Raw genomic sequence first — 24,520 nt, 5'->3', positions numbered from 1 at the left:
CCAGTGGTAGATGTTGGGTCAGGTGGCCTCCCCGTGGTAGATGTTGGGTCAGGTGGCCTCCCCGTTGTAGATGTTTGGTTAGGTGGCCTCCCCGTTGTAGATGTTGGGTCAGGTGGCCTCCCCGTGGTAGATGTTGGGTCAGGTGGCCTCCCCGTGGTAGATGTTGGGTCAGGTGGCCTTCTGGTGGTAGATGTTGGGTCAGGTGGCCTTCCCGTGGTAGATGTTGGGTCAGGTGGCCTTCCCGTGGTAGATGTTGGGTCAGGTGGACTTCCCGTGGTAGATGTTGGGCGAGGTGTGCACAAGTCTTTGTCCATACAGTCAACTATACAGCTCTAACTGGATTCAAATGGAATGAAAGCAGACACCCGCTTTTTCAGTGGCCACAAACTTAAAAAGAAAAGGAAGGAACTGGACCAAAACTAGTTTTAAATAAGGAAAAATGCACAAGCAGTCAGAAGAAGAAAGGTGCTAAATTCGGTACGGACGATAATCATGCTCATTGGCTGCATCCTATCAGAGTAAACCCCGTAGGCTCATGGGATCGAAGATGTAAGCTAAGGGTAAATTCCGTTTTAAACTGCTTCCTGCATACAGAACACGTGTGCGGTTTGAGGCCTCTGTGGACCTTCTTATGTCTCAGCAAATTGGATTTACTGCGGAAACCTTTCCCACAGACGGAGCAGGAATATGGCCGATCGCCGGTGTGGATTGTTTGATGGGTCTCGAGGTTTCCTTTTTTAGCAAAGCTCTTCCCGCATTCGGAGCACGAAAACGGCTTCTCCCCGGTATGAGTTTTCTGGTGGGCGATTAGATGGTCTCTCTGAGAAAAACACCTCCCGCAGTCCGAACAGGAATACGGCTTCTCCCCCGTGTGAGTCTTCTTGTGTTTGGTTAGGGCGGAGTTAAAGGAAAAGGATTTCCCACATTCGGAACATGAAAACGGCTTCTCCCCGGTGTGCATCCTCTTGTGTTTCGAGAGTGCCGATTTGGCGGGGAAACCCTTCCCGCATTCAGAGCACGAATACGGCTTCTCCCCGGTGTGAGTTCTCTGGTGCAGAACGACATGTCCTTTCTGGGTAAAGCATTTCCCACACTCTGAGCATGAATAGGGCTTCATGGGAATCAATTCGTGTTCAATGACATATAATTTGCGAGGAAGTTCTTTGTCACTCTCAGGCTTTGTGTGAGAGCTCCTGTGAGAGGTGAGGAGTTCTTTCTTGGAAAAACATTCTCCGCACTCGGAACAACGGAAGGTTTCACCACCTCTGGCTGATGGATGATGGACGATGGGGGCTGAGGGATCGGGAAAACTGTCCCCATGTGTGGAGGGAACTGACGACAGATCACCACTGGGAAGTACTAGGAGGAGAGTCGGGGTAGTGGGGTTTTCTAATAGAAGGTGCTGCTTGTCCGGATCATTCCTGTCCCGTTTTTCATCTGGAGGACATAAAATTGGAGGGGGATAGAAATCATTAAAAGGACAACTAATTTTCACACCCCCTCCCAAAAATAATTTTTCTGGCCTTAGTATTTATTCCTCACCTGTGGTCTCTAGCAGAATTTCCTCTTTAATCCTAACATGTCCTTCTTCATCCTCCTCAGGTTTGACATCTCTCTGAGTGTCTCCGCTGTCCTCGGGGTCTGTGAATAAAGATGAGATTAAAGCCCCTGTACTGAGATGTATGAGAGACCCCAGAGAGTGTGGGTGGGGGGAGACGGGTCACGTCTCTTGGCTGGTAACACACAATGACATGATGTGAGGAGGAGAGCCGGAGTCTAATAGAGGCTGATGGCTCCTGACTCCCCCCACTAGACACATTCCGTCCCCCCATAACTGTCTACTGACAGAGGAGGGGGGAGAAGAAGAGATTGTTGTAGGGACTGAACAAGGAGAATCTGGGACTCTTTTTCTGGATTTAGTATCTATTACTCACCTGTGCTGATCTCCACAGGAACTTCCTCCTCTTTAATAACCACGTGTATATCTCCATCCCCCTCAGCCTTGACGTCTCTCTGAGTATCTCCGGGACCTGTGAATAAAGATGAGAGTGAAGCCCCCGGAGATGTATGAGAGACCCCAAAGAGTGTGTGGGGGAGGAATCTGGAACGATTTCCTGGATTTAGTATCTATTACTCACCTGTGCTGATCTCTGGAATGATTTCCTCCTCTTTACACGGCTCATCAACCGTCACAGACGGCTCTTCTGCTTTCTCCTCGGCTTCCATTCTACAGTCATGGTGGTCTGTAGCCAGCATAACCTACATATAAAAGAGAAAGATTTATTTCACTTGTGTATCATTCTTCTTGAACATAAAAGCTCAAAATTTCATCTTAATACCGTTCTCAGATCTTCCATAACAAATATTTAAGTACTTGTCCAACTGGGGGGAGGAGAATTGGGGAGATCTCTTTACAAAGTTGTTCCACAGTATTTAAAGCTCAAGTACGACGTTGGTCTTGTGAAACACATATAGCGTTCTGCATAGACAGTACCTCATCCCAGTTGGTAATGCAAAATGTACTTCTTTCTAAAGAGATACACTATATAGCCAAAGGTTTGTGAACATTTGACCTTCACAAGTCAAAAGTATGGGGGCACGTCTGGGAAGACCTTGTCTGGGAAGACAATATCAAGCTTTGGGAAGGTCCTTTTCTGTTTCAGCATATTTATAGGCCCCTGTGTGCAAAGCCAACTCCATAAAGACCTGTTTTGATGAGTCTGGTGTTACATAGTATTTGAGGTTGAATAAAGACACAGGTCCATCAAGTTTAACCTTCGGTGTGGAGGAACTCAAGTGGCCCACACAAAGGCCTGACCTCAACCCTACTGAACACCTTTGGAATGATATGGATCACCAGTCGCGAGCCAGATCTTCTCACATTCATCAGTACCTAACCTCACAAGTACTCTTGTTCTTTAATGGGCATGAATTCCCACAGACACATTCCATAGTCATGTTGAAAGTTTTCCCGAAAGAGATGAGGCAGTTATAGTCGTTGCAAAGAAAAGCCAACTCCATAAAGACATGGTTTGAGGAGTCTGGTGTCACATAGTTACATAGAATTTGAGGTTGAATAAAGACACAGGTCCATCAAGTTCAACCTTTGGTGTGGAGGAACTCAAGTGGCCCACACAAAGGCCTGACCTCAACCCTACTGAACACCTTTGGAATGATATGGAACACAAGCCTTGAGCCAGATCTCCTCACCATCATCAGTACCTGACCTCACAAGTACTCGTCTGGTGTTACATAGTATTTGTGGTTGAATGAAGACACAGGTCCATCAAGTTCAACCTTTGGTGTGGAGGAACTCAAGTGACCTACACAAAGGCCTGACCTCAACCCTACTGAACAACTTTGGAATGAAATGGAACACCAGTTGCGAGCCAGCTCTTCTCGCCATCACCAGACCTTAATGGGCATGACTTCCACAGACACATTCCATACTCTTGCTGAAAGCCTCCCCACAAGAGTTGAGGCTGTTATAGTTGTTGAGAAGAGAAGCCAACTCCATAGAAATGGTTCTTAGAATGGGATGTCCAACAAGAGTGATGGCCAGGTGGGCAAAAACGTTTGGTCATAGAGTGTACTTCAAAGGGTTAGGCATGATGTTCCATAGCTGGTGGACCTATACAAAATCACTACACCGATGCCGTTAGAGCTTTAATCTCATACTAAAGCACAACGAAGACCCTTTAGAACCAAACCACAAAAGTTGATCTCATTAACGTTTATGAAAATTAAACCATTCCTGAATCACAGAAGACATCTATTCTCAGAAGCCACATGATAAAGTCTTTTCTCTCTCTACAATACTAATGGGTTGTGATTTGGACACGTCCTTGGGTTAAGCATGTAGGATTTGTTTCCCTTATCTCTCACTTCTTCTACTCATTGTTCTCTGGCAATGGTAATAGGGCATTTGACAATATTTTTGAGGAAAGGCGTTCATAAGTCGTGAGTCGTGGCCGATTATTAATATTCTCTTGCATTCCAAATACCTGGTCATCCTGTGGAATACCGTGATGTTCTGAATCCTGGGAACACAGAGGACTTGGACATCTCTCTGGGGTATTTCTGTTCCTGGATCCATCTGTAGGAAACACACACACTGACTGAATACATTGTTTCTATGTCTTTATATCAGAGGATGTGTGTATCTAGGGGGATCCTCAATACTCAGGAAATGAAAGTCTCCTCTTACCCGGCAACGTGAGCGGCGGAAGGTTCTCCATCATCAGATCCTTGTGTCCTTCTAAACATCGTCCTTCCTACATGGAGAAATAGACAGAGACATCCTGACACCTTATAGGAACCTGACACACACAATGATACAGTCACCACCCAGACACATCCCTTGTCTGTTCCTGGATCATGTCCCAGAATCCCCGGCACCGCTCACCTCTCCCGTCAGCAGCTCCACCATCTCGCTGATGACATCTTGAACCTTCTTGGTCTTTCTCGGGGAGTGAGAGGGAGACTCTATAATGGGGCTTTGGGTCTTCTTTAAGTTGGAGGCGACCAAACCTTTGGATAACTTGAAAGTTATACAACTCTACATAAAAGAAGACACCAGAGTATGTCACCTCCCACAGTACATTATAGGTTTTGAGTGCAAAATTAACAATCACAAGGTCTTTAAAGTCTCCATTAAATGTGTTGACACTTCCAGAATCCTCCTCACCTCTCCGGTCAGGTCTGTGTTTTATTAGTAGCAATAACAGTGATGTCATGTGACCTCCCAGAATCCTCCTCACCTCTCCCATCAAGTCTGTGTTCTATCAATAGCGGTAAGACTGATGTCACGTGACCTCCCAGAATCCTCCTCACCTCTCCGGTCAGCAGCATAGTGATCTCGCTGGTGACTTCCTGGAGCATCTTGTTGCTCTGATTGAGGGAGTGAGATGGAGGCTCTGTGACAGCGCTTTGGCTCTTCATCTCCTTGGAAGCATCCAAACCATCGGATATCTTGAAGGCGATATAATTCTACATGTAAAGCAAAAATATCCAGTTATGTGGCCTGGAAAGTGAACCGAAATAAATATCATTACAATCTTATACACCCATCTGGTCAGGTCTGTGTTTTATGAATAGAGATAAGAGTAATGTCATGTGACCTCCCAGAATCCTCCTCACCTCTCCGGTCAGGTCTGTCTTTTATTAATAGAGATAAGAGTGATGTCATGTGACCTCCCAAAATCCTCCTCACCTCTCCGGTCAGGTCTGTGTTTTATTACTAGAGATTAGAGTGATCTCCATTTCTAGAACCCTCCTCACCTGTGAAAAGCTTTCCATAGAAATAAATGATAAAGCATACAATTTAGGTGTTGATGTTCTCTAAGACGAGAGAGATGTCATCCTGGGGCATGTGCTCGGGGTCAGCGATGTCCTGCACCCGCTCTGTACACTGGGTTGTACATTACTTACTACAATCACTACACTCTATATGCTGGGTTGTAAGTAAAATACTCCTAACCAGTGCCCTCTGTACTCTCAGTTGTATGTTACATACTCCTAATGCACTCTGTACACTGGGCTGTACGTTACATACTCCTAATGCACTCTGTAGGAAAGGGAGATTTTTTAAATGCAACTAATTGAAAAAATAATCGGCCAACTAATCGATTATGAAAATAATTGTTAGCTGCAGCCCTACTTAATACACTCTGTACACTGGGTTCTAAGTTACATACTCCTCACACACCCTATACGATGGGCTGTAGATGACACACTCAGGATAACTGCACTCAGTACATCAGACTTCATGTTACACACTCCTGGCCACTGTACTCTGTATATTAGGATGTATGTTACATACTCGGGTCCCATGTTCTGTACATTACATACAGTGTACCCGGTCTGAACATTTGCTGGTTGGGAAGCTCCTCCTATTGGAGTAGTCACACACAAAGCGCTTCATTCTTACTGATGATTGTGCTGAGGTTTATGTGTGTCTGTGAGACTCTCAGTAATAACAGCATACTCTGTGGGTACAAGGATTGTATATGAGCCGTGTATACAGGGAGTATACGGTGGTTATATTTTGCATTCCCTGCTTCCTCCCCTCCCCCATTACATACCTTATTTAAACCCAGCAGTGTCATCACTAGGTCTCTGTGCACCCCTATGCAATGCAGATAGGTCATTGCTAGTGGGAGGAGCCAGCAGGGTGCTGTACATGCGGTAACACCCACACGTGATGCCGAAGCTCTGTAGTTGAAAGAGCCGCTGCCAACCCTTTGCGGCAGTGAGTGCCACGTCATTGCCGTCCCCCTGTCCTCACCTCTCCGGTCAGCAGGTAGACAATCTCCAGGGTCAGGTCCAATATCCTCTCGGTCATGTGACTCAGCTCATTCTCCATTTTCGGTCAGGTGATCTGTTTCAAGATGTATCCCCAAAAAGCTGTTTTGGCCTCCGCTGCCGGACGTGGACGTTCCTTTAATGATAAGAAACAAATCATATAAGACGTTCGCTCAGACATCCTAAAATATCAAAGAGAGAGAGTGCAAGGGATGAAAACATACGTAGAGAGATTGCTCTGTCAGGTCAACCTGTATTAACGCAATTGCTTCCTCCTCACTGTACAGGCACCCTCCAACCCCACACAACTACTGGAGATCCTCCCCTTCCTGTTCTGAGCTACAACAAAATGGCCACTTCACCACCTACTGAGAGCTACAACTAAATGGCCACTTTACCACCTACTGAAGGCTACAACAAAATGGCCACTCCCCCCATCTATCGTGAGCTACAACACAATGGCCACATCTCCACCTGCTCTGTGCTACAACAAAATGGCCACATCGTTGCTTACTGTGGGCTACAACAAAATGGCCACATTTCGGCTTACTGTGGGCTACAACAAAATGGCCACATTTCGGCTTACTGTGGGCTACAACAAAATGGCCACATTTCGGCTTACTGTGGGCTACAACAAAATGGCCACATTTCTGCTTACTGTGGGCTATGACAAAATGGCCACATTTCTGCTTACTGTGGGCTATGACAAAATGGCCACATCCTTGCCTACTGGGGACTACAACAAAATGGCTACATCCTCTCCTTCTCTGAGGACACTTTCTCCTCTTAAAGGATATTAGCCCTGTAATGGTGGTTTCGGGGCAGTGAGTGGTCACACTTTGAGCCAATGCTATAACCAGCAGCAAATACTAGAGGGATAATAACACTGACGGAGGGGACAAAGTGTCCTCAATGAAGCCATTTTCTTGCAGCACACTATCTGTTTTTAACTATAGTCAGTAAAGCAGAGCGAGCTGGGTGTGTCATGGACAGGCAACCTCCCTGCCACAGCTGTTGTGGAACTACAAGTCCCATGGGGCACTGCAGGACTACCAGAGACAAGAAGCATGATGGGATTTGTAGTGTCACGTTCAGTTCCTTAGCCAAGCTCTGAGTAAGCTGTTCTACAGAAGCTTCACTGAACGCTTCGGCTGCACAGTGCTGAGCAAAATGGCGGAGGATCATATTTTTGACTAATAAATACCATTTTCCAATGAATATTCGGTGTGCTCGTCCACCAAAACATTGACTTGTAGGTCCCCACACTGAATTGAACGGCACGTTACAATTTTCTTCCACATCAAAAATGCATCCTGATGCATTTGTATCTGATTTTTGGGCTCTGTTCACACCAGTCCAGTCCATACCAGCGCAGGAAAAAAAAATGCTGCATGTCACATTTTCCCTGCACTGGAACGCACCTGAACGCGTCACAAACGCACCTCACCGCAACACAACAGAAGTTATGACATGGAGCAGGAAGAGATTAAATTGCATAATGACATTACCCCCTAAAAACAAAAAAACGCACTGGAACGCGTCACTAACATACCGCACCGCGTTTGCAGAAACACGTGCAGATCTGGTCCGGACATGGTGTGACAGGGCACTCAAAGGAACAGGGAGCATGTGGGGGATCGCCTACAATTCCACTTTATGGTTGAAGTAAACCAGAGCATGGCTCTTTTCAATTCAGTTTTAAAAGATGTTTTTATTTTAATACACTCAGTAAAGACATAAAAGAAACTAAACATCTTGGCATCTTTTACTCATTACTTATTCCACATTGTAAAGCTAACACAAGGAGTTGTACAAGGTCATCAAGGAGTCATACAAGGTCATCAAGGAGTCATACAAGGTCATCAAGGAGACATACAAGGTCATCAAGGAGACATACAAGGTCATCAAGGAGTCATACAAGGTCATCAAGGAGTCATACAAGGTCTTCAAGGAGTCATATAAGGTCATCAAGGAGTTATAAAAGGTCATCAAGGAGTTATGCATGGTCATCAAGAAGTTCTGGAAGGTCATCAAGGAGTCTCATACAAGGTCATCAAGGAGTTATACAAGGTCATCAAGGAGTTATACAAGGTCATCAAGGTGTCATACAAGGTCATCAAGGAGTTATAGAAGGTCATTAAGGAGTCATACAAGGTAATCAAGGAGTCATACAAGGTCATCAAGGAGTCATACAAGGTCATCAAGGAGTTATACATGGTCATCAAGGAGTTATACATGGTCATCAAGGAGTTATGCGTGGTCATCAAGGAGTTATGCGTCAAGGTCATCAAGGAGTTATAGAAGGTCATTAAGGAGTCATACAAGGTAATCAAGGAGTCATACAAGGTCATCAAGGAGTCATACAAGGTCATCAAGGAGTTATACATGGTCATCAAGGAGTTATACATGGTCATCAAGGAGTTATGCGTGGTCATCAAGGAGTTATGCGTGGTCATCAAGGAGTTATGCGTGGTCATCAAGGAGTTATGCGTGGTCATCAAGGAGTTATGCGTGGTCATCAAGGAGTTATGGAAGGTCATCAAGGAGTTATGGAAGGTCATCAAGGAGTCATACAAGGTAATCAAGGAGTCATACAAGGTCATCAAGGAGTCATACAAGGTCTTCAAGGAGTCATATAAGGTCATCAAGGAGTTATAAAAGGTCATCAAGGAGTTATGCATGGTCATCAAGAAGTTCTGGAAGGTCATCAAGGAGTCTCATACAAGGTCATCAAGGAGTTATGCGTGGTCATCAAGGGGTTATGTGTGGTCATCAAGGAGTTATGCGTGGTCATCAAGGAGTTATGGAAGAGTCATGTAGAGGATGTGAGGGTTTTATTTTTAACGTATCATCTGATATAATAGAAATGTAATTTTATACTTCCTGTTTTGTTCTAATCAACTTCTCCAGGGCCCCGCGTCCTGCCCTCTGTGGGGTCCCAGTAGGTGGAAATGCAGCCACCCCCAAGCAATCAAGCCCCACAAAAGAAATCCATATTGCAACCATGGGACGTTTACATGGGATGGCACAGGAGGCTGGAAGGGCTGGGTGTGGATCAGTGGATGGGATGGACTGTAAGTGGCAGTGTGGAGAGCTGGAAAAGAGGGGAGAGGCCAGGCTAACTTAGGGTTGAGGATGAGTATCAGGACCGATCGGGGAAAAATGACCCCGGACCCACTTGTACTCTCACCTCTGCTTCACTCCCCTGCCACCCAAAAAAATACCAGCTGCATCCAGGTATGGCCAAACACGTGCCCCCCTCCTGTGATGCAGTGCTTGGGCTTAGTGGCCGAGTGAATAATGAGTCTGTGACCAGGGCTCTGTGAAGAGATATAAAGCCCAGGTATCTGATTCTAGTTATAGCCGCATCCCAGGCTGCTCCCACATTTCCAGTCACTAGGTCCGGAGCTGGTTGCAATTTTTCTAAATGACTTGATAGTCAAAAATTGAGTCTTTGTTTTGTTTTTTTCAATTAAAAGGATTTTATCTAAAAGTCTGGACTTTTTATTATTTGATTTAACCCTTTAGTGAATGGGTAGGGGTGCAAGTACCCCTTACTCATTCACAAGGGGGGAGGGCGGCATCTGGGTGCCCCCTTATTTAAAGGGGTACCCCAATGCAAATAAGCCCTCTTGCCCTCAGACCCCCACAACCACCGGGTCAGGGTTGTGAGGAAGAGGCCCTTGTCCCCATCGGCACGGGGACACCCTCCCAATGCCGAGGGCACGTGGCCTGGTAAGGTGCAGGGAGGGGGGGCTGCACAATCATCCCCCCCTTTCCTGCCCTGCCAGTGCTCGGATCAAGGGTCGGGTAGGACTGTTAGGGGGACCCCACATTTTTCCCCCCCATTTTTTGGGGCTGGGGTTCCCCCTTAAAATTCCTACCAGACCTACAGGGTCTGGTGTGGATTTTGGGGGGAACCCCACGCACTTTTTTTTTGTTTTAACTTGGGGGAGGGTCCCTCCTAACATTCCTACCAGACCTAAAGGGTCTGGTATGAATTGGGGGGAACCTCACGCCTTTTTTTTTTTTTCATCTCCTGCAGACTGTTTTATTTGTCACTTTGCTGCTAACGAATTTCGTCCAATAAATGAAATTTCGACCGGACTACCGCTAACGGATTTCGTCCGAATCCAATTGCGGACCCGAATCCGAAAAACGAAAATCTGAATCAAAACGAAACTAAACTAAAGGAATTTTTTGCTGGTGCACATGTCTGATGGACATTAATCTCACCATGCAACTTGGTGAGATACCTGCCAGTCCAAGACAAAGTTAAGAACACCGGTAACAAATGGAATCCAAAAATGCTCAAAGACACGAGACAACAGTCAGATGATCCAACTGTTTTCAAGCCGACTGAGAGAGCCAGTCCCATAGGTCGGGGTGTGTTAGAAATCCGGGGTAGTGAGCTCTTGTGTGAGCTGGAGAACCCGCCCGGGGGCGTGGAGTCTAAGCACCATCCGTCTTCTCCAGAGCTCCCGATGGTGGAGATAGATTTGCTGCGTGCTCATGCCAGGTTGCAGCCCCCCTGCAGCAGGCGGGGAGACAAGCCATGCTAAAGAATATGGGCACAATGCAGAGTACAGGCGGGCAGAGACCAACAGAAGATCCAGGAGCCAGGCAGAAGGTCAGGGCAGAGACAAAGCCGGGAGCGTTACACAGAAGATCAATCCAAGGAAACAGCAGAAACGGGCAAAGATGCAGACGGGAGCTCGGAGGCAATGGGGACGTTGCTTGCTCAGGCAAAGAGAGCTGGTCTAAGCAGGAGTTAAATTAGGAGAGCGATAGGGGGCTGAACAGGAAGTAGCCAACAGGCAAGGTATATAAACCATCAGGTGAGCCGGCAAAGCCCATAGCTGCTAGCTGTGTGCAGCAAAGAGCAGAGCAGATGCTTATAGAACCTCAGCTACCATCAGAACCACAGCAGCAAAGAGCAGAGGACATGCTTATAGAACCACAAAAGCAAGGAGGTAAGAACAATCCACCACGCTGTGGAACCACAAGTAACAGACCAGCTCTGTGGCTGATCTGTGACGGGCGCCCTGCAGACACCGCTGGTGGTCCGTTCTCATGGGAAATAGAGGAATCTTGTCCAAGAGAGGTGATCCCACGTCCACAGGTGCCTACAAGGGCTTCTCTTGCCAATGGGCACTTTGTACCTGCACATCCAACGGCCCCTTCTCGTCTCCGGCCAGCTACACTTGTAGGACAAAGGACACGCAGAGCACAACTGTAACAACATACGGATATTTTATTTTTATTCCACGGTCAGTAAATATTCTTCTGCAGCTTTTTTCTTACGAAAAGGAACATTAAAACGCGAACAAAGACGCAAAATCTGCATTTGACTGACTACCGTGCCACACAACAGAAGTGACAAGGTCCAAGGGGTAATACGTATATGGGCAAGCAGGCAACAAAGATACAAAGTGCTTGTTTAGTTAAGAAAGATAAAGCTATAGAATGGACACAATAAAAAAGACACCCGGGGGGGTGGCGTGTAGTTTGCCGCATCCCAAGTCTCCGTGACGTTGTCCTCGTTCAGATCACGCATGCCGTTTAATGCTTGAGTAGGCTTCAGTTACCTCTAAGACTTCTCCAGCACATGGGACATGAATACGTCTGTGTAAATGACTCAACTTGGGAGTAGTTTAGGTCTTTGAGTAAAGCATCTCCTGTATAGGGTTCCGACCCAACCCAGTCCGAACCGCAACTCCTCCGAACACGAAGGAACCTCCTTCTGCTGCCACCAATAGATACAAAACAGCAAAGGGGTGGGATGTTGTGATGTCACTGACCTTATACGGCCACATGGCTATATTTGGTCAGTGGCATTGACCTAATAGGCCCGTGTGGCTTTTAAGGTCAATGATGTCATCACAAGCATTGGGGTAGGAAATGCCCCGGCCCGCAGCTGATTGGGCAAGTGGACTCATCTCTATTCCAGGTTCGGACTGAACGTGAGCTCACCCCTGCTTTCATATTATGGACATGGCTCCTCTACACAGTGAGTCCTCTGGTGTACAATGCGGTTGGTTCTCTGGGAGAAACATTTCCCACATTCCGAACATGAATATGGCTTCTCTCCCGTATGAATTCTCTGATGCTCAGTAAGATTAGTCCTCTGGGAGAAACACTTCCCACACTCCAAACACGAATACGGCTTCACCCCGGTGTGAGTTCTCTCATGTATAATAAGCTGGGCTTTGCGGCTGAAGCATTTCCCACATTCCAAGCACGAGAACGGCCTCTCCCCCGTGTGCGTCTTCTTGTGGTTGGTAAGAGCCGAGCTAAAGGAGAAGCATTTCCCGCAGATGGAACATGAATACGACTTCTCCCCCGTGTGGACTATCTTGTGTCTACTAAGGGTGGAATTAAAAGAAAAACACTTGCCGCATTCCAAACACGAATATGGCTTCGCCCCCGTGTGAATCCTTTTGTGTATAGTAAGATTGTCTTTCCGGGTGAAACATTTCCCGCATTCCGAACACGCATACGGCTTCTCCCCGGTGTGAATTCTGTTGTGGTCAGCAAGAGCTGAGTTACGGGAAAAGCATTTCCCACATATGGGACAGGAATAGGACTTCTCCCCAGTGTGAATTATTTTGTGTTTCGCAAGAGCCGAGTTACGGGAAAAGCTTCTTCCGCACTCGGAACACGAATAGGGCTTCTCCCCCGTGTGAGTCCTCTGATGTAAAATCACTTTGGTTTTCTTGGAAAAACATTTCCCGCAATCCGAGCATGAATACGGCTTCTCCCCGGTGTGAGTCCTCTGATGATCAATAAGCGTGGCTTTCCGGGTAAAACATTTCCCACATATGGTACACGGGAACTTTTCACTCACTTTATGAGCTGCATTATGGGTGATGAGAAGGGAATGATCGGGAAAACTCCCATCATGTGTAGAGGGATCAAATGACGGATCTGAGGAGGGAGATAGGAGCAGTTATAACATACACAGCTATATAAAGTGTTTTCAGTAATATTTAGTAGGGATACGCCGATATCGATCCTAGTATCGGTGCCGATACCGAGTATTTGGGTGAATACTGGTACTCGGCCAAATGCTCTGATACCAGAACTTGGCAGTGCCGAGGGAGCACGGAGCCGGCTTCCTTTCCAATCAGGAAGCCGGCCAGTGGGTTATGAACTGCCTTCCAGCTTTCTGACTAGCAACAAGTGAAGCCGGCTTCCTAGCCAGGCAGCCTGGTTTTTGAACCAATCAGGAAGCCGGGTGGCACACAATGACCCACCTCCTAGCTTCCTGATTGGTCATTAAGCCAGGCTGCCTAGGAGAAATTGAAGCCGACTTCCTAGCCAATCAGGAAGCCAGGTGGGTCTCAAGGTGCCGCCCGCCTTCCTAATTGGCAAGGAAGCCAGCTTCACTTGTTGCTAGGCAGCCTGGCTTCCTAACCAATCAGGAAACCCCTGCGGCACGTCATGACTCGCCTCACGACTTCCTAATTGGTCAAGAAGCCACGCTGCCTGGCAACAAGTGAAGCTGGCTTCCTAGCCAACCAGGAAGTCGGGAGGAGGTTCATGGCCCGGCTTCCTGATTGGTCAGGAAGCCAGGCAGCCTTGGCAAGTGAAGCTGGCGTTCTTTCGATAGAACACCGGCATCCCAGGCAATCAGGAAGCCGGGGACGGGTCATGATCCGCCGCCCGACTTCCTGATAATCGGGGCATATGGCACCAGTATCGGTAAGTGAGTACCGGAAAAAAAAATAGCAGTACTCGCTCTCGATAACGAAAAAGCGGTATCGGTGCATCCCTACTAGTTAGGGACAAAAACCTAAACGTCTCGGGAACTTTTTAGGCTTGTGTATTTTTAAAAGCGGTATTATGGTGGGACTCCTATTGTCCATCACAGATGATTTCACATCCAATATCCCTACACCAGACCATGCTCTTCAGTGTAAATGAGCATTCTCTATTCGCTTGGTGGTCAATCTCACATCACTCAGGTCTCCTTCACACCTAGGCGTATTGCATATGCGCGTCCGTCGCGCGTTTTTTTACCGCGATTCGCGGTAAAAAAAGTTCCGCGTTTCCGAAGGCTACTTGGCTGTATCCCAGTGAAAACGCGCAACAAAACGGCCCAAAGTAGTACCTGTACCTTTTCAGGCGTGGGCCGTTTTGTAGCGTGTTAGGGACGGGCGGAAATACGCCAAGGTGGGGATACGCCAAGGTGGGAACGAGACCATTGACTACAATGGGATTTATATTTTTGAGCGTTTTGTAGAGCGTTCGTCGAGCGTAGAACGCGCTACAAAACGTTCAGGTGTGAACGAGGGCTTACTGTCATTATTGAACGTGAAAAAGTGAATAAAGAGATGAAGATTCCTTGCCTTTGGTTCCTTGGGGGAGGGTCTTGCAGTCATTAGGCGACCATCAAATGATCTCTTAGCTCCTGAGGCGATAAACTTTATTTCCCTGTTCAGCAGCATGCTTGTCTCTCCCCTACCCAGCAGTTGGAGCCATGTCCATTGTATGGTGGCATCTGATTTCACTTCTGTGTGCTACGGATGAGCATTGTCTAGTCACTTGGTGGTCAATGTCACATGACATCATATATTGTTATTCATAACAGAACGGAATAAAGAGATAAGAGGATTTTAAGAAGAGCCTTTGGGTACTTGGGGGAGGGTCTTGCAGTGATTAGGCTACCATCAAATTATCTCTTAGCTCCTGAGGCGATGAACTTAATTTCCCTATTCAGCAGCCGGCTTGTCTATCCCCTACCCAACATCTGGAGCAGGGGTAGCAAACCTCCGGCCCTCCAGCTGTGGTGGAACTACAAATCCCATGAGGCATTGCAAGATTCTCCCAGCCACAGATATGACTCCCGAAGAGAGATGCATCATGGGATTTGTAGTTTCACCCACAGCTGGAGGGCCGGAGGTTTGCTACCCCTGATCTGGAGTCATATCCATTTTATGGTGACATCAAAGGGCTAAATAGACATCTGATTCCCCTTCTGTGTGCTACAGAGGAAGACCAGGGGCTGTGAGACCCCAAAGAGTCCTCAAACTCCCTCTCATTTTGCTTTTGCAGCTGGGAGCAAGAAACCAGAACTGATCACTTACATTATAGGTAACTAGAACCAAACATATGGGTTAGATGATCTCTAACACTCTCCATCCTAACCGAACACTGGTTAGGGGTTGTGGGACAAGTCCTAGACTGGTGTACACCTATTTTCTGAATGAAAAAGCTTGAGCATGGTTAAACCCTTAACGTTTTGTGATGTGTTCTAAACTTTACTGACTACCTAGGAGCGTCAACAAGACATCAACGAGGTGAGAGGTTTCATAAAACAGCCGTGGCCAATGGATAACCCACCAGGGTGGAGGCCCAGGTAGTAGACTTTATTAGTGGCAGAGCATTGGGCAGAATGACACACTGGTAGAGTAAGGACAAGACAAATGTGTTATGCTTTGTTCAATGTTTATTACTCACCCGTACTGATTTGTATAGGAGTTTCCTCATCTTCAATCTTCACACTTATTACCTCCTCCTCCTCAACCTTGATATCTCTCTGAATGTCTTCGGGTTCTGTGAATAAAGATGAGAGTGAAGCCCCCTCTACTGAGATGTATGAGAGACCCCAGAGAGTGTGTGTGGGGGGGAGACTGGTCACGTCTCTTGGCTGGTAACACACAATGACATGATGTGAGGAGGAGAGCCGGAGTCTAATAGAGGCTGATGGCTCCTGACTCCCCCCACTAGACACATTCCGTCCCCCCATTACTGTCTACTGACAGAGGAGGGGGGAGAAGAAGAGATTGATGTAGTGACTGAACAAGGAGAATCTTGGACTCTTCTATGGATTCAGTGTTTATTACTCACCTGTGCTGATCTCTGGAGGGATCTCCTCCTTCTCCCATGACTCATCACTCATCACATACTGGTCTTCTGCTTCTATCCTACAATCAGTCTGGTTTACTTCTAGTGTACCCTACACAAGAAAAAAAATATTCCTTTAAATAATGTCATATTGCTTCTGTAATAAGCTCAAATTTAAAGAGACTCATTACTATATGTACAAAGTAACAAAAAACATTTTGGAACCCATATACCTGATCCTCCTGAGGGATCTCCTGATGTCCCTGTGTGGAATCCCGGGAATACAGAGGACGGGCCTGAGGGATCTCCTGATGTTCCTGTGTGGAGTCCCGGGAATACAGAGGACGGGTCTGAGGGATCTCCTGATGTTCCTGTGTGGAATCCCGGGAATACAGAGGACGGGCCTGAGGGATCTCCTGATGTTCCTGTGTGGAGTCCCGGGAATACAGAGGACGGGTCTGAGGGATCGTTCCTGTGTGGAATCCCGGGAATACAGAGGATGGGCCTGAGGGATCTCCTGATGTTCCTGTGTGGAGTCCCGGGAATACAGAGGATGGGCCTGAGGGATCTTCTGATGTCCCTGTGTGGAGTCCCGGGAATACAGAGGATGGGTCTGAGGGATCTCCTGATGCTCCTGTGTGGAATCCCGGGAATACAGAGGACGGGCCTGAGGGATCTCCTGATGTTCCTGTGTGGAGTCCCGGGAATACACAGGACGGGTCTGAGGGATCTCCTGATGTTCCTGTGTGGAATCCCGGGAATACAGAGGACGGGGACATCTCTCTGGGGTATTTCTGTTCCTGGATCCATCTGTAGGAAACACACACACTGACTGAATACATTGTTTCTATGTCTTTATATCAGAGGATGTGTGTATCTAGGGGGATCCTCAATACTCAGGAAATGAAAGTCTCCTCTTACCCGGTGATGTGAGGGGCGGCCGGTTCTCCATCATGACGTCCTTGTAGAGCTCCTTGTGTCCTTCTAGATACTCCCACTCCTCCATGGAGATACAACCTGTGACATCCTGACACCTTATAGGAACCTGACACACACAATGATACAGTCACCACCCAGACACATCCCTTGTCTGTTCCTGGATCATGTCCCAGAATTCCCGGCACAGCTCACCTCTCCAGTGAGAAGCTCAATCATCTCGCTGGTGACTTCTTCCACCTTCTTGTTCTTTCTCAGGGAGTGAGATGGAGGATCTATAACGGGGTTTTGGGTCTTCATAAAGTTGGAAGCAAGCAAGCCATCAGATAACTTGAATGCTATGTAATTCTACATTCAAAGCAAAAACATTAAATTATTCCGATATACAAACAACTTTCACAATTGGCCTCCCAGGCGGGTCTGCATTTTAGTAATAGATAGGCGTGACATCATGTGACACTCCCAGAATCCTCCTCACCTCTCCAGTCAGCAGGTCAATGATCTCACTGGTGACTTCTTGTCCCTTCTTGTTTTTCTGCCTCAGCAAGTCAGTTGGCGGTGCATTATTGGAGCTTTGAGTCTTCTTCAAGTTGGAAGCAACCAAGCCATCAGATAACTTGAAAGCGATATAATTCTATATATATATATAGCATAAATAACAAGTTATGTCACCTCAGCGGATTTACTTAGTATCATGACAAAGTATCTTCACCACTCCGGTCAGGTCTATATTTTATTAATAGAGGTAAGAGTTATGTCATGTGACCTCCCAGAATCCTCCTCACCTCTCCAGTCAGGTCTGTGTTTTATTAATAGAGGTAAGAGTGATGTCATGTGACCTCCCAGAATCCTCCTCACCTCTCCGGTCAGCAGGTAGATGATCTCCAGGCTGAGGTGTAATATCCTGTCAGTCATGTGACTTTGCTCCGTCTCCATCCTCGGTCAGGTGATGTTTTGGCCCATAAACTGCCTTCACTTTATCTGCGCCTTGATATATATAAAGCGAAAAAAGAAATGAGCTCATATATTATATTATATACAGAGAGAGTTACCATATTATAGCAGGCAATGCAGACATAGTCATAGATATAAATACAGACCGTCATTCCTATAAGAACACACATCTAAGTCTAAAACAGCCCCAACAAGTACTAATGCAGCCATTACATCTAAGGACTGGTAAGCTTCAATATATTACGACTTAACTTGGCCCCGGCCTCCGACCCTTCCGGGAGGAAAAGGTGATACCTTACAGAGCTGGGAGCATGCACTCCAGCTCCGGGATTTTGAGATCGCAACTATCCCGTAAGTCATGTTGATGTCTCCCATGACTCCCAGAAATGGAAGAGGGCGAGTTCATTGTTTTTGTGGTGCTAATGTAATAAATATAGGCCTCTGTTTATCTGCGCGGTGGGAGGGCTCGTCTGCCTCACGTACTAATGATCGTCTGCATGTCCTGCACTGCATCACTCCTGTGTATGACAATCCGCCATTTATCGTCATCTGAGGGGACCATAACTCACCTGTCGAAATATGTAACGCTATAGAGACCTGAGGAGACTAATTACCCCTAGTGTAGAGTCAGCTGACTGTGTGCTGTACATAGAGGACATGTGACCTGACCCACAAGATCACATGACCCTCCCCATCCCCTTCATACAGTACACAGACAGTGCTGGGACCCTCTTTCTGTCATAATAAGAAGACATTATTACCTCCTTCACACTGGACACACATTCTCTAGGAAGTGTTTTAAAATACCACAATTACTTCCTCCTCCTCTTCAAGGCTACAGAAAAATGGCCGCCTACTGTACTGAGGATAATTCTTCAATGGAAAACGCTGCCGTTTGTAATGGTATACGACGTTTGTGTAGAGGAGTGGAAAGAAGGGTTAGCGTATAAAACTCGCCGTATTTTATTAACCAAGAGGGTATGAAAAAAAAGTTCAGACTACAACACAATGGCCACCCCTCTGGCAATGAAGACTTCACACGACAGACGATCACCCTCTAGTGGTGGCTCGGAATAAACGGTGGTCGTCACTGTCTGGCCTCCGGAAGTTGGTAGACTCACTATGGCAACCAAGAAACAGCTGGGCGGCCGTGGAACGCACGCAGCGGAAGTGCGGAAACCACAGTGCCGAAGTAACGATAGGGAGAGGAGAAAGGCAGCTGGTCACGGCTTAGGGAGGTCTCCGCATATCCAGCCTTAGTAAGAGGCTGGAACAAGATAAAAATTCCGTCAATGTTTTTCAACTAGTCCTGGCCAAAAAAGGAGGATGTTGGTGCATCCCTCCACAAAGGGTCTCGTTCAAAAGGTACAAAGGGTCTCGTTCCTCCCACCCCCAATACAAGTTTGGCATACAATGGGGCTCATGTCCCCCATCACTGCCCTTTGCACCTGGAGGTAGTGGGACCTTCAAGGCAATAAAACATGCATGTGAAGAAACGCCAATAGACATAAGGGAAAGGTATCATGATCCTGGTGTCCTATTTCATCAGGTTTGTTCAAACAAAAAAAACGTTTCTGTTTGATACAGCCAAATTTTGAACAGTCGACAGTCAGGCTGGGGAGGAAAGGGGTGGACCAGGGACAGTCAGGCTGGGGAGGAAAGGGTGGACCAGGGACAGTCAGGCTGGGGAGGAAAGGGGTGGACCAGGGACAGTCAGGCTGGAAGGAAAGGGTGGACCCAGGATAGTCAGGCTGGAGAGGAAAGGGGTGGACCAGGGACAGTCAGGCTGGGGTGGACCAGGGACAGTCAGGCTGGGGAGGACCCAGGATAGTCAGGGTGGGGAGGAAAGGGGTGGACCAGGGACAGTCAGGGTGGGGAGGAAAGGGGTGGACCAGGGACAGTCAGGCTGGGGAGGAAAGGGGTGGACCAGGAACAGTCAGACTGGGGAGGATAGGGGTGGACCAGGAACAGTCAGGCTGGGGAGGATAGGGGTGGACCAGGAACAGTCAGGGGGGGAAGGAAGGACCAGGGACAGTGAGGCCGGGGATGAAAGGGAAGGACCAGGGACAGTCAGGCTGGACAGGAAGGGGTGAACCAGGCACAGTCAGGCTGGGGAGGAAAGGGGTGGACCAGGGACACTCAGGCTGGGAAGGAAAGGGGTGGACCAGGGACAGTCAGGCTGGAGAGGAAAGGGGGGGACCAGGGACAGTCAGGCTGGAGAGGAAAGGGGTGGACCAGGGACAGTCAGGCTGGGGAGGAAAATAATAGATAATATATCTCCTTACTTTGGAGAGTTTTCTCATTTCCTGTTCAGGACAGGAAGTGAACAACAGCCCCAGTTGGACAAAGACAGAATAAACATTTTTTTTATCCACTTCCTGCTCTGTTCTTAACTTAAAACCGGTTTTGGCTTTAGATATATTTTAAAGTAGCTCTCTAATTCTTCAGGATTGCCTTCCTACTGCATCAGGTGGTCTGTTCCTGTCTTTAGGTGGCAGGCAGCATGAAGCTTCAATAGACCCTTCACATACAGAGAATTTGACTCTTCAGAGCTTCACAAGTCAGTAACAAGTCAGTTTAAAATAAGTTCATCATTTTATTGATTTGAGGAAGGAAACCATTTGTTTAAATCAAACAAGATATAAAATGTTCCACAGCACAGCATAATACAAATACATTAAATACGATGATGTCCTAGCGGCAGCGTGAGGAAATAATGAAGTTGATGAGGGTTGTAGATGGGTCGTCTATAAGTGTCTTTGATTGTCCAGAAACAGTTTTTTACTATTTCAGAAAATATTAAAACTTTAAAAAAACGATGAAAAGTCTCAAGTAATTGTGGTCATATAAATTCCAAGTCCTAGGTCCTTTCCTAAGGATGCCCACTACTTAGACAATCAACATCTCTTTCCATGGCGATTGGATGGAGAGGTCTGTGCTACCTGTGTGGATATAACTTCTGGGGATGTTCCTGACACTCATCAGAACTGAAGAAGAGACTTGGAGATGCTACAAAATGTCTTCAACATTACAGAGCAAGTCCAGTTGAATGTGACCACTTACTATTAGCTATACCTTGACCTGGATACAAGAGAAATACTGGCAATCGTTCGGGGTGTATACCTTCAAACTGTTGGCGCTCATTGAAACTGATGAAGTGGCTTGGAGAAGCTTTGAAACGTTGTAAATGTTACAGAACATGTCCAGTTGAATGTGACCAATTACTATGAATTACACCATGACCTGATTACATGAGAGATACTGACAATCATTTTGGGTGTACACCCTGAAACTCATTGGAACTGAAGAAGTATCTTGTAAAAGGTAGGAAATGTGTTCAATGTTACAAAACAAGTCCAGTTGAATGCGACTGACTACTACTAGCTACACCATGACTTGTATGAACGAGAAATATCAACAGTCGTTTTGGGGTGTATACCCTAAAACTGGTGAAACTCATTGGAACTGTAGAGGCTTGGAGAAGCTCTGAGACGTCTTTAACATTACAGAACAAGTCCAGTTGAATGTAACCAACCAGCTATACCATGACCTGGATGAATGAGAACCTTCACAGACATCTTCCCTAAGGAGTGAGAACTAGAATGCCTACATTTTAGGAGAAGCCCGCTATTGAGCATAGACATTTTCCGACTCATTGGCACATCTTCTTGCAATGCTTGTTCCTTCTTCTGTGAAGAAATGGGAACGAGTATCACTGCACATCGGACACCAACACACTTAGCCTTAATCTAGAAGAAGATGGCAGCAACAGGTTCTAGTACACCTGAACCTAGAAGATGGCAGCAAGTTTCTACTACCCCTGAATCTGGAAGATGGCAGCAAAAGGTTCTACTATGCCTGAATCTAGAAGAAGATGGCAGCAACAAGTTCTACTACACCTGAATCTAGAAGAAGATGGCAGCAACAGGTTCTACTACACCATTGACCTGGAACAAGTAGAGGTGAGGTGCAGGATTCATATATTCAGAAGATCATTTGGAACGTAATAAAGCACGATGACTACTGTAAGGGCCCCTCTCAACAAAAACAGGACCTCCAACATTCAAGGGAATCCAGGGCTGAAGATATACACATACACTATATTGTCAAAGTATTGGGACGCCTTTACACGCACATGAACTTTAATGGCATCCCAGTCTTAGTCTGTAGGGTTCAATATTGGAATGGATCGCACTTTGCGCTTCAGCATGCGCTGACCCCGCTCTGTCATTTTATGTGGCCTACCACTTCGTGGCTGAGTTGCTGTTGTTCCCAGTTGCTTCCACTTTGTTATAATACCAGTAACAGGTGACCGCGGAATATTTAGTAGCAAGGAAATGTCACGGAACACCGGAATCCAATGATTTGGAGGGGGAGGGGCCCAATACTTTTGGCAATATAGTGTATATACAGTCCAATGAGAGCGCTAAACAAGACAGAATAAGAATCCAAAAACCTTTAATAACGGAAGATGTTCATAAATGAGAGAAAAGAACGGCCAACACATTTTGGGGGTTCAAAGACCTCCCCCCTTCTTCAGGGCTTAAACATTTTGGACTCAAAAAATGGAACAAATCACCAGTGATTTAGTACTTCCTGTGTAGGGTATACCCAACATCAGTTAATCGGCCGATTCCATAACACTACATCTCATGTTTAGGCCCTCAAGAAGGGGGAGGACTTTGAACCTCCAAAACATGTTGGCTGTTCTTTGCGGCTGTTTATGAACCCGTTCCATTATTAAACGTTTATGGACTCTCATTCTGTCTTGTTTGGCTCTCTCCTTGGACTGTATATATGCATGCCGTATAACTATTACACCATTGAGGCAGGGTTATGTTTTACCGCTTCTTGCTCTTGGGGGGCCTTGACCTAACAAAGTGCAACAAAGAACGCAAAATAACCAAATTCGAGAGCTGAGCGCGGTACTTGTCTAAAGTGGACACATTCTAAGAACTCACTGTAGCTATGAGTGATCATGGTATAGCATGAGAGTTTAACAAATGACCTATTTTTTCTGCTTTCATTGTATCCCCCCCCCGTTGCATTTTTTCATTTCAAGCCTAAAATAATATAAGTCTCAAAGAGCATAAAAAATAATAATAAAAACAGACCCCTGCTTTGCAGTTACTAAAGTGCTCAACACAGATCCCATAAAAGCAAAACCTAAGTAAAAAAGTGACGTGAGCCCTATCAGCCTCCGTAGTAAGAAGATAACTGCTGAAAAAGGAAAAAGTTTTGTAAATGGAGCCAAAAACGAATGAATCCATAATGTTATTATTCAGGAGGACGATTAGGCAAAAAAATGGCGCACTGCTGGTTTAGCTTAGACGTTTTTCCACCGTAACACTGCTAAAACTAGTGAAGCGAGCACGAACGCGTGTGGTTACCAGAGTCGGTTGCTTGGTGTATTTCAAGACCGCCAACTTTCTCAAAATGAAAAACGGTCGACGTGAATTATCTGATGCGCAACAAGCCATTTCCTACGCTCATGGCTTCTCCCCCGTGTGAGTTTTCTGATGTTCAAGAAGACTGGCTTTCCGGGTGAAGCACTTCCCGCATGCCGAACACGCGTACGGCTTCACTCCCGTGTGCGTCCTCTGGTGTATCATGAGGTGGTCCCTCCGGGTAAAACATTTGCCACATTCCGAACATGAAAACGGCTTCTCCCCCGTGTGGGTTCTCTGGTGTTTAATCAGAGTCGAATTAAGAGAGAAACACCTCCCGCATTCGGAACAGGAGAACGGCTTCTCCCCCGTGTGGACTATCTTGTGTCTGTTAAGAGTCGAGTTAAAAGAAAAACTCTTCCCGCATTCGGAGCAGGAATACGGCTTCACTCCCGTGTGCGTTCTCTCGTGTAAAGGAAGATACCCCACCTGGGTAAAGCACTTCCCACATACAGAGCATGAATATGGCTTCTCCGACGTGTGAGGCATCTGGTGAGACATGGCTCCTGCCCTCTGGGTAAGACAATGGCCGTCTATGGAGCACGGGAATGGTTTGGCCCCTCTGTGATGGGCGATGGGGGGCGAGTGATCGGGGAAACTCCGGACGTACGTAGAGGGATCAGATGACAGATCTGCTCTGTAAGGCACTGAATGGCGGAGTGCGGCAATGGAGTTTTCTTCGGGCGAGTCATATGTGATGTCATTTCCCATTTCTGAAGAGATCATTCGACGTTGTCCCATGTTATTCCCTTGGTCTTCTTCTCCTGGAGGAAATAGTTCTTGTTTTATATCTGTATATAAACACATTCTTTCTTTTATAAATACACGTGGGACAGAAGAGAAATGCCAAAACCCTATGGGGTTGCTTTATAAAACTTCCTCCCAGCCATACGCTGGGCGAACAGCATTGGCACGGCAATCCCACCACTAGATAGAGCTGAGGAGCATAAGACATCCTTTCCCCCATCTAGTGGTGGGAATGTTGCGCGAACGGCATCTGCCCAGCGTATGGCTGGGCGGATGTTTTATAA

The 24,520-nt window shown here is 46.7% G+C and overlaps 1 protein-coding gene across 1 annotated transcript in view; it reads right to left on the bottom strand.

Moving 5' to 3' along the window:
- LOC108798200 (zinc finger protein 208-like) overlaps positions 1–24,052 on the bottom strand; it is a 51,495-nt gene extending 27,443 nt beyond the window's left edge. The window contains exons 1-3 of the mRNA XM_018569928.1: positions 23,556–24,052; positions 12,332–13,162; positions 616–1,072 (exon numbers count right to left, since the gene is read on the bottom strand). Of these exons, the coding sequence (XP_018425430.1) occupies positions 616–1,072; positions 12,332–13,162; positions 23,556–23,990 (1,723 nt within the window). The 5' untranslated portion in view covers positions 23,991–24,052. The remainder of the gene's footprint in view (positions 1–615; positions 1,073–12,331; positions 13,163–23,555) is intronic.
- Positions 24,053–24,520: the final 468 nt, after the last annotated feature.

The sequence above is a fragment of the Nanorana parkeri genome, unplaced genomic scaffold (genome assembly GCF_000935625.1).
Source record: "Nanorana parkeri isolate BGI_ZX_2015 unplaced genomic scaffold, ASM93562v1 scaffold1426, whole genome shotgun sequence".
NCBI classification, from domain to species: domain Eukaryota; kingdom Metazoa; phylum Chordata; class Amphibia; order Anura; family Dicroglossidae; genus Nanorana; species Nanorana parkeri.
Note: the sequence above shows the minus strand (reverse complement) of the source record. Positions and strands in the feature narration are given on the sequence as shown.